The sequence below is a fragment of the Dysidea avara genome, chromosome 6, assembly GCF_963678975.1.
Source record: "Dysidea avara chromosome 6, odDysAvar1.4, whole genome shotgun sequence".
Lineage (NCBI taxonomy): Eukaryota > Metazoa > Porifera > Demospongiae > Dictyoceratida > Dysideidae > Dysidea > Dysidea avara.
The window spans coordinates 16975746-16986520 of NC_089277.1; the positions used below are offsets into that span (position 1 = coordinate 16975746).

Below are 10775 nucleotides of genomic sequence, written 5' to 3' on the forward strand. Positions count from 1 at the left end.
TTCTGCTAGATGTGTTGGAGTCAATGATTGTGTACATAGACTATGTGTACAAGTTGTGTGCAGCTCTGAATGTGTTGTAATGGCCCATTTTTAATCAGGCTAACGCATGCAACACATTTTTGGCTTCTTGTATGGCTTTACTGGGGTACCTTAAATCAGTTATTAACTGCAAAAGTCTATTTTTCGTATGTGTAGGCTCCAATATATACTTTTGATTATGTAGCTGTTGATCTCATATTTTAGTGTAGCAATTATAATTAGTGATACGGATTTTCAGAAGCTTCTGGAACCACTCTCTATTAATTGATCCTTGTTGAATAGTGCTGTGAACTCTAGTGAAATTAATGTGCAGCAATATTGATGATCAGGGGTGGAGGAGACACCTTTATTTAGAGGGAGGGGGGATGACATGTCTTAGACTTAGTGTGCAAAGTACAATCCAGGAGTGATTTTAGCAGAATAATATTACTTTACTGTTCTATTAGGGTGGTTGTTCTATTAGGGTATCTCAATCTTTGAGGCAATAGTATTAGTACATTCATATTAGTATCCAGTGAAGATCTGTGGGAATGCTACCCTCCCTGACTCCCTCCAGGAAATTTTTTAGAGATTTAGACTCTCACTGAAAATTGAATCTGAGGGTGATTTTAGCTGTCATTATTAATATTGTATTTGTTGACTGTTGTAAATTAGGGTGGCTGCATGCTCTAATTGCAGGTAGCTAGGCATCAGCATAGTGTGTAATACAATCACCACAATTGTTCAATGACAGCTATATAATTTTAGGAGGGCTAAGCCCCTCCCTAATCTGCCCCCTTCCTTTGATGACCTGTCAATTATGACATCATTTATGTGCGAGTTGTCTTGAGGAGTTAAACTGCTAAAATAAGCCTGTAGCCATTATAGCAAGCGCTGCATTGCTTCATCATCTAAGTAAAACTAGTTTTCACATGTGGTAGCATTGATAGTGGTGTTTCCCTTAATCTAAACATCACGTCTTAGAGTTCAATTGTTGTAATTGATGTTTTCTTTGTAGTATTGTTTCTGGTAGAGTTCCTTACTGTTTTAGCCTTTGTCTTCTGTGCTTTCTAGATAACAGCTCACAAGTGATGCCATATGTGAGCAATTATTTCTACTGCTACATGTATTTGTCATGTTTCATGGTATGAACTACCAACATGGACTGTTTTTAAAGAGCACGTAGTGTTAAGTTTATAAAGCTTTATGGCAGTCTCCAACACAACCTTGTATACTTGAGTACCATGCATAGAAGGAGAAGGCTAAGTAGCCATTGGAAAACATGGTTTGGCAGTTAAAAGCAGCCACCTCCCCAAGAAGTCATAAACCTTGGTTGAATACCTTGGTTGCTTATTGAGAATGGACCAACCAGTAGTACTAATCAGTAGTATTGTCAGTTCCCTCATATCCTGCTACTATTTCATGTGATGTAATAACACCATTGTGTGTACCTTTGTAGTTAACTAACTGATTTTTGGTTCTCATGTTTTGTGTACATGTTTAATAATGTAAAATATTTTATTAAGTATAATAAAAATAACACAATAAGTTTTCATACAAACAAATATCAGTGTATGCTTATTAGTGGTGTACACACACCATACAAAGATATACAGTAGTTATACAATGTTACCCTCTAGTAGTTAGTGTATTAGTTGAGCTTGTCCCAGTTCCACTGTAGTAAGACTGGATGAGTCAGCATTATCCACACTTCCTCCTTTAGTATATCCTCCAATGACTATAATGGCATTGTTGTTGACTGCTGCTATAGCTATTCCTTTTCTAGTTGATGATAATGATGATATGTTCTTCCATGACTTGCTAGAGTCATCATACATCTCAATATCTGATGTTAGTGTATCACTTTGATCCTCTCCACCAACTACCACTGGTGGGGATGAGCTGGGGACTAGGGCTGTATACCAGTGAGTGGCATCAGTCATTGTAATCCATTTGGTAGGTGTGTCACTGGTTTGTTGTTGATCACCTGATCTTGTGATATCATCAACAAGTATCTTGTAGGCACTTTTGGAATGTCTATTGTTAGCAGAACCATAACCCACTATGAGTAAATGATCATCAGTAATGATGGGAGTGAAGATGAACATTGGCACAGGCAGATTAATGGACACTTTCTGCCAATAAGAATTCACAATCCAGTTGAGGATTTCAATATCATCTTTTATTACTTGTGCGTTGTTAACATGCTTGTATCCCCCAGCAACAATAACATGCTCCAGGTGAGTAACCACCCCTGGCGTGACCCTAACTGAGAGAAGGTTAGGATAATAAGATGACCAAGTTTGACTAGTTTCATCAAATGTAGAAACTTTATTAGTTGCCCTCTCAGTAGCAGATGGGAATCCTCCAATAATAGCTAACTTGCCACCAATGATGTGAGGAACACCATACCAGTGTCCTGAGGGAGGTAACTGATCCCAATGGTCAGTGTTGACATCATAAACATATACTTGATGTTTAGCATCATCAACTGGACTATTCCCACCAGCAACATAGACCTTCTTGTCTTGTACTGTGACATATGCAGCATACATTGGAGCAGGAAGATTGGCCAGCTGAGTCCATTTTATGTGGTACCTGCCACTGGTAAGTGCTGGCATTAATGGAGGTGCCTCCTGAGTGGATAATAATATTTGTAATTAGTAAAGTGAATAACAATATCTAACATCCATACAGCTAGACAATGGATGGAGAAGTTTACTGTACATAATCTGACAACCAAAACTTTCCTAATTTAAGTAGCTGACAAATTCATTTATGCATGCACATGCTAAAAATTAAAGGGACAGTATGCCAAGCTGTACAAGTGCAAATTGTACATCCCATAAATTCATGATTAATTTATTGCATTGTGCCACAAAATGGTGACCTTGTAGTGATCCTTTCTTTTGTAAACAAAGTGATAGTAATACTATAAACTTGTACTGTTATTTACAAGTAAGGCATCTTCCTTTTTGGTAGCAGAAAGAACCACTCTAAAATGTTTTGCCCTGTGTGAATCATAAACAGCCACTTCAGCTGGGTAAGTAGAATTCAAGGAAAATGGGAATGGGAGTGGAAAGCGGGAATGGGAATGACCCACAGAAAATGCCTGATAAAGGTCATCTTGCAATAACATACAGGTTGCATAATGTTTCTTCGCAGATACTTTTGCTAAATTGATTGAAACACTCTAATAGAACATTCACCTGCATTAAAAATACTCAAACAGGGCAGTTAAGAATGTTTTGTTAACTATCCCACCAGGGACCTACATTGATGGCCTGTGAATTGATAGGCTATAGATTAGGTATATAGACTAGCTGATTCATCAACACTGAAAGTTAGTTACTCCATTGAAACGATAAAGTTTAAACCATTATAGCGTTTTAAAAGGATTCTAATTAACTGACAGTGCCTACATATAGATGTGGGAAATTGTACCTACAACCTCAGGAAAAAGTCACATGATGGGTATGTGGTAGCTGCAGTATGTGTAGGTGTGTGGCTCCAATGAGGAGACTGAGGACAATGTAAGCAGTCGTGCATGTGGGCTCCTTTTGGAGCATGTGCATGGGCTCCTCTTAGAGCCACTTCAGCTTGACAAGCATACCGGTGCTGCATACATACTCCCATCGTATGACTTCTTACTATAGTGATGAAAACTGAATTCACAAAGTATTCTAGTTAACTGACAGTGTCTATTACAGGGATCAAAAACTGTACCTGCTGCTTCCAGATAATGGTTAATAGTTGAATATTTCAATGTTTATGGTTTCAAAAGAGTTCAATGTTGATGACTTAGCTAGTCTATATACCTAATTTATGACAGATATAGCCCATCAATTCACAGGCCATCAATGTGGGTCCCTGATAGGATAGTGTTAACAAAACATTCTTGATTGCTCTATTAGAGTATTTAATGCAGGTGACTGCTCTATTAGAAAGTTTCAATCGTTTTAGTGAAACTATCCAAGCAAGGCTGCAAAGAAACATTGTGCTGTAAAATCCAACCTGTTCAACCTGCATATTGCATGATGACCTTTATCAGGAATTTTCAGTGGGTCATTCCTGTTCCCGTCCCGTTTTCCTTGAATTCTACTTACCCACTTCAGCCAGTTGGGATAAACTTACAATGTTGTCGTGATTGTATCATTGACTAAACAAGCCTGTTTGATTAATGGTGTACAATGGGCTATAATGTTGTTGTTCTTTTGGCTATATTTCTAAGCACACAATGCCGTTGTATTATCTTCTAGTATTTAGGCTGGTTAGCTACACAATCTTAATAACCTGTCTACATGCACTCAATAAAATGATTGCAAGCCATATAATGTGGCAGGCTCTGCAAGGAAGTGAGAATTGTTGTTCACTATCCAACTGCAGTCACAAAGTAATTATGTAATTCCACGTCAAATGCTTGTTGCATATTTGTGTGTCTGAAGCGCTTGGCATACTGGTGACCATAATACACTGTATTATACCATTATCTGTTGATATTGGTAAATGACAGTGTTTAAGTGTAGTATTGAATGGTTATGGATTAACATGAGTATAAACTTTATCCTCCACACATGACATTTTCCACTATAGAGTAGCTATGTGCTAACATTAGTGACTTACTATTTTCAATTTTGATGTCTTTGTTGTTGGTCCTCCTAAAGTTACTCTGTTACGCTGACTGGCTACTTGTTGTGTTGGTACACTCCTTGTGGAGGACTAAAACAACAAGACCAATAATCAAGAGTTAATATAATGGTAATGATAATTAACAAAACCAATAACACTCACCAGCTGTTGTTTCAACAGGTCAATTTCAAATTTCATCTGGTCATTCTCAGATTTCAGCTGCTCATTTTGTATGTCCCTTTCAGTCACCTGCCTTTTCTGCAACTCATTTTCTGTTTTCACCTGGTTATTTTCACTTCTCAGCTGATCATTCTCAGTCTTCTGCTGCTCCACTTGTTGGTGTAGAGTGATAAAATCTTGTGGGGACTCCTTCATATAAACATCCTTGTTCACTTTGATCCTCTCACAGACAGCTGCTATGGTCGGTCTCACAGCAGGATCATCATCCAGACACTCCTCCACCAGTGGCCTCAATACTTCAGCCTCTCCTCTCATTTTGTCCAGGTACTGCTGACGACGTTCAACTTCCAACAAAGCCACCTTTCTTCTAGTCTTAGGATCAAACAGAGTTTGTTCAGATGGGGTAGGCCACTGTTGGGTAAATATGTGGAGAACTATCCCAGCAAAAGAAAACACATCCATGGGAGGGCCATACTCTGGTTGTTTTGTTAGTGTTTCAGGGGACATAAAGTCAACAGTTCCTGGAGCTTTAGTCATTGTCTTTCTACTATTAGCCTTTATCACCTTGGCCACTCCAAGATCGCTGATCTTTGCCACATGATGTGCCGTCAATAAGACATTATTGGGGGAGAGGTCTCGATGGACAATGGGAGGGTCATGATTGTGAAGGTAGCATAGACCAAGGGAGACATCATGGACAATTGAAATTTTATATGGACAGGAATCTTCTCATGTTTATCCACCAGTGAGGTCAAGCTATCCACCATCATCTCCATAACCATTACTGGTAGCCGCATCCTTCCCTGTACACCACCCGCCCCCACAGAGGGATAATAAATACCCAGGAACTGTATGACGTTTGGATGACGTAGTGTACTGCACTGATGACACTCCCTCATAAACGATTCCACTGTTCGTCTCATTTCCACGTCTCCCACCTGTTCGACCAGAATGGAGTGGATCTCTTTGGCAGCGCATATCGTTTCACAGTATTTGACCGCGAAAACTCTCCCGTAAGCCCCTCGTCCCAGTTCCTTGTGATCTAATTTGGTAACTCCCTTCATAACTAGACCTTGAAAATTTTCACCAGAAGCCATTTCTATTGGAAAACAAAAGATGGGTGTGGCTAAAGAAAATTGCGCACGTGTTATGAATTATTCTACAATAGTATAGTCGCTATTAATAGCTGGCTGCGGTGTATTAGAAAGTGGGAGAAAAGGTCTTAAGAGATCCAGACAATTATAAAAGAGATGATTCCGATTCATCACAAACGAAGTTACAGAAGTGTATACCGGTAGCTAATACCTGCAAACTGTAGCTTAAGCATTAAGGAAATGAACCTTATTTTGAAAAATCCGGCGCTGTCTTGTACTCGATACCAATCGTCTTTTTATCCCCAGGGTGTATACCAAATTATTATTATTACCAATTTTGGGAAACGAAGTTGCTATTGTTCCGGCAGCCGGCGGAAATATTTTGTCAGGGCGGCTTACTGTTCCGGCAGCCCACCAGATTTGTAGTGTCAGCTGGCGTGTAGAATACTTTTATAGCCAGAGATTGCAAGTAGGAAATGATGTTGATAATCATGTTGAGATGAAAATGACATTTGTAAGATATAGTTTCAAGAACACAGTTGTAGACATTCTTTTATGAAGCCAATAGAGATTTGGTCTGATATGTTCACACCACTAGGCCCAGCTTCTTTCATTCCACTTGAGAGAATAATTGACATCTGTGTAACTAGCACTTTGTCAATGAATGGCGAAGTTGTAATAGCAGTCAATCCTACGAGGAAAAAATTTTTTCTATGAAACAAGTCTAACTGTTGTACATTTAATATCTTTTATATGCAACACAAGTTTGCAATATGTTTGTTTCATGTTTCATTAAAATTTAATCTATGTTTGAGCATTAATGAAATATAAGTGAACATTAAATGCTCTGTTGTTTACATATGCAGTAAATGTGATAAAAATGTAAACAGCTATGTGCTACATGTATGAGCATAAATGACATTTGATCTCACATGCATTTACAACATATGTGAGCTAGCTTATACCTTAATGGTATATAGTTTACTGTATTTGATACATATGCAATGTTGATTGTATAATTGCAAATATGTATATTTCTGCTGTGTTGAACTTTGTTGCACACACCCACAAACTGTTGTAAGTGCTGTTCATGCTTTAGTGTGAGGGGTAGGTAAGTAATAATATTACTTATGTATGTGTGTGTGCACGTAGTTCTGTATCTGGTGATCCTGCACCAAGCGTCCTGCACATGATCTCCCTCTCTCATCCATGTGCTTGTAATGTGACATTTTTCATGCAGATATTGTTCTCTAGATTATTAAAGTTATTACATTCCCATGCATGCACTATATATTCAAGTGGTTGTACGAGTTTAATGTTTTAATCAGCGCTACTGAATTGGTTATAGAATTATTATGGAGTTTACTAAAGGCCTAATAAAAGCTTGCTTAATTGTAGAGTGGATACTTCATGCAGAGTAGTAGCTAACTTTGTGATATAGAGATGTGGTCCGTATTTGAAACGCTAGCATGGAAACGATTGGCGAATAAAGTACCGGTATATTACTAGTTCTCACCTTAGCCCAATGCTTTCCAACTCGTAGGGTAGCGAGGATATGATATCTCTAGGATTTGCCAGTTTGTTGTAACTGAACATAACCAGTACGTACTAACTGCTGACCCATAATCAAAATTTTCCCCGGCATAATCAAAATTTTTAGGCATGCATATATAACGGAGATATAGCTATAATGCATCCAGTGGTTGCACTCATATTGGCTTGGGTAATTGATCGCCCTGTGCAGGCTATCACCCTGATACAGATGGCATACATATTAGCTGTAACACAAGGCATTCGGGCTTTGCGTGTCCTCAAGCAGTCGGGCATACATATCAGGTAAAGCCCGAATGTCCATGTCACCACTTGTGCTTGAAGTCATGATTATACCAGTGGCTAGCTTACTAAAGGGAGCTTAACACTATACATAGTTGCTTCAATCACAGCAAAAATTCAAACCCATAGCTAGGGATGCGGCGATTATGCCGGCACAATTTCGGGCATAATAGTTATGTGTGGGAATCAGGAATTATATGCTAGCATTTTGAGGTGATTATAAGTAGGAAAATCTGCAGATTGCACAGTTTCGTTAAAAAAAATCGAGATACTCTAATAGAGCAGTCAGAAACTCTAATGAACAGTCACTGAATATAATTTACTCTAATAAAGCAGTCACATTGAAATGAAATACTCTAATACAGCAACCATCTAAAGAATTCAATATTGTTTGAAGCTTAAACATCAATGAAAATGGTCTGATACAGCAATAAATTGTCATTACTAGCCAATTATGGTGGCATAATTTTGGGAATAATGGGCAATTCTCAAAAGCATAATAGGTGATTTTTTGAGCACTGCTCAAAAGCATAATTCTCAATTTTTGGAGCATAATAGCCTCATGCCTACCCATAGCTTTTGGAATCTTTGAAATCATGTTATCTCCTAACATGTACTAATGCCTCCTAGAACATCAATGGTTTTCAAAATTGTGACTGAATTTTGGAAAATCACCCATATAGGCGTGCATAAAATAATTAGAATTTTCATGTTTAGTGGGTTGCTAATAAGAGCAGTACACAGTTTTAAAAAATATTTCAATAATTTTCCTGTAATTTAAGGTATTGAGAATGGCTTACAACCATTAACAAGTAGAATTGCACTATAAAGTTTGTTGCTTGATAATTAAATATTTTAGGTGTCAAATGCGCCCATATGGGTGATTTTCCAAAATTGGGTCACAATTTTAGTTAGATATACATATGTTAACAGTATAATGCGAGAAATTTTCTGATACTTTTATAGCCTACTTAATTAACTGGTGGAACCATTTTTAGATGTGTGTGCATGTACCAATCCTAGATGAAGGTGTAGCTGTTGTGTTGAACACCATCACTATCCTGACTATGATGATCCAGAAACTAACAAGGCAGAGAATCCCAGGTTACTGCAGGAGTTATTACAGTGTCATGGCATATGTCCGACTAACTAAGGAACCATCTTCAACAAGTGTTGATGATCTAGAGCTGTGCTTGAAGGAGCATACATCACTGGATATGTTAGATGATGACAACAAGTCCTTTTGTCAGAAGTGTACAGCTAACAGAAAATCTGATAGTTATGAAAATGTATAATGTACTTAGAGAATTTAATACATGTTTAAATAGTAACAAATGTGGACTTGTATATTATCAGGAAGGTTGTAACAATTTGCATTGTGTCGCTTCTGGGGTCCTGACATTAGCTTTGTGTACATAACCCATTCTCAGTGGTTTTATAATAAGTTGGCCGCATTTTGTCTTTTTTATCATATACAAGAGACTGGAGGATACATTGAATGTTTAGTGAGTAAACAACTACTGTTTCATAGTCTACCATCATTCCTTATTGTGAACATCATTTGGGTCAGATAGTGACTGAAATCAATCGTCACATATGCTTAACTTGCTTTACAATTTTTCTCAGAGAATTTGTTTTCATTATCACCATCAAGAATGTTGAACCATTGCATTATGCAATCTGGGCCAAACCTATTCTTACAATCCCAGTGACCCAGTTGACTTGACCCATGTCCTATGTGTCTGCATTCCATTCACTGCATGAGTAATAATTATGTGATTTGTAATCTATTTCTATAGAAATACTGAGTTTCCAAATAGTCTCAACATTGCTCCATTTTGCAGTGATACTTGTCAGGTGAGACATTATCTATCAGGACCCATGGACACCTTAAAGTCAGGACACTTGTCCATGTTCCCTTTTGCAATATGTTCTGCTCTGTGCTTCTGAGGTATTGGACAGTCAGTGCTCTAGAGCAGCCATGTTACTTGATTTGACATGTGCTCCCAACTTAATCTCCCTTCTCTACGGTCAAGGCAAAATTTTCTTTTCTACATGTCCAGCGCACTTCCATCTTATTTAATAGCCACTGCATGTTAAACTCAATTACATCTACCAGAAGTCATCACCTGTCATTAGTTCCTTCTCAGTTCACCAATGGAGATACTCCTTTTTGTTAATACGACTTTTCTTTGAAACAGTAAAGCACTTTATATCATAGAGGATCGCAACCCAAAGTCTTTCCGACATCAACTGTATATTTGCTTATGTGTAAATTGATATGTGCATCATGTTTTTTGTTGTGTTTTGTAAATTGTTCTGTATTTTTTGTCTTTGTTTTGTAGTAGCTGTATGTTTCTCCTTGTAGGCTGACACCTTGTACAGGCTTTGCCTATTGTGTATGCCTTTTTTGGCAAATTGATAATAATAATAATCGTCTGAAAAGTGAAGTATCCATTGTTGAAACTATGTTCAACCAGTTACAAAGCAGTATATATGAATCAAGAACTGTTCAAAAAGCACCTCTGCAATCAAAATAGCCACTATGAAAAATTTCCATTATGAAGGGAAGCCATCACATACTGTCACCCGCAGTCAGCAAAGATGAATGGGACACAAAGGAGGACACTGGTAAGTACATGAAGAATGCATTGTACGTACTGCGGTATGCCAAAAGGCACCTCTTGGGCCGAAGCAACATCGAACAGTGAATAAATCAAGCCCGTAGCCTTAGCCGTTATCGAGTTACACTTGTCTGAAGGCATCAGTCGGTCAGTTACTCAGTCAATAGAATATTCCACTAAACAGATTTTAAAAAAAATCTATTTAATCAGTCGGTCAGTTACTATTTAATCTATAAATCAGTCGGTCAGTTACTCGGTCAGTAGATTTTTTTAGCAACTTGTTGAAAATGTTTTGGGTTGATCTGAAAGCTTGTGCCTGGTTTTACCTAACCAATAGCTACTGCTTCATCGTCGTCAGGGAAAATTGAGGCAGCTGGTTTTTGGGTGATGTTATTTC

General features: G+C 37.9%; 1 protein-coding gene across 1 annotated transcript; it reads right to left on the reverse strand.

The window, feature by feature from the left end:
• Window positions 1-1504: 1504 nt before the first annotated feature.
• On the reverse strand, window positions 1505-5672 carry LOC136258525 (mitogen-activated protein kinase kinase kinase 10-like). The gene is made up of 3 exons (XM_066051841.1): window positions 4810-5672; window positions 4642-4737; window positions 1505-2654 (listed from the first exon to the last, which is right to left on the reverse strand). The coding sequence occupies exons 1-3, from the start codon at window positions 5362-5364 to the stop codon at window positions 1662-1664; spliced, it is 1644 nt and encodes a 547-aa protein (XP_065907913.1). The 5' UTR covers window positions 5365-5672; the 3' UTR covers window positions 1505-1661.
• Window positions 5673-10775: the final 5103 nt, after the last annotated feature.

What these genes read in the sequence shown, in the direction of transcription:
- LOC136258525 (XM_066051841.1), bottom strand. Translation starts at nt 5,364, where the DNA reads ATGACTAAAGCTCCAGGAACTGTTGACTTTATGTCCCCTGAAACACTA. An exon ending in ACCTGTTGAAACAACAGCTG is followed by an intron (nt 4,738 to 4,809) that starts GTGAGTGTTATT and finishes TTGTTGTTTTAG; the next exon opens with TCCTCCACAAGGAGTGTACC. An exon ending in AGACATCAAAATTGAAAATA is followed by an intron (nt 2,655 to 4,641) that starts GTAAGTCACTAA and finishes TTATCCACTCAG; the next exon opens with GAGGCACCTCCATTAATGCC.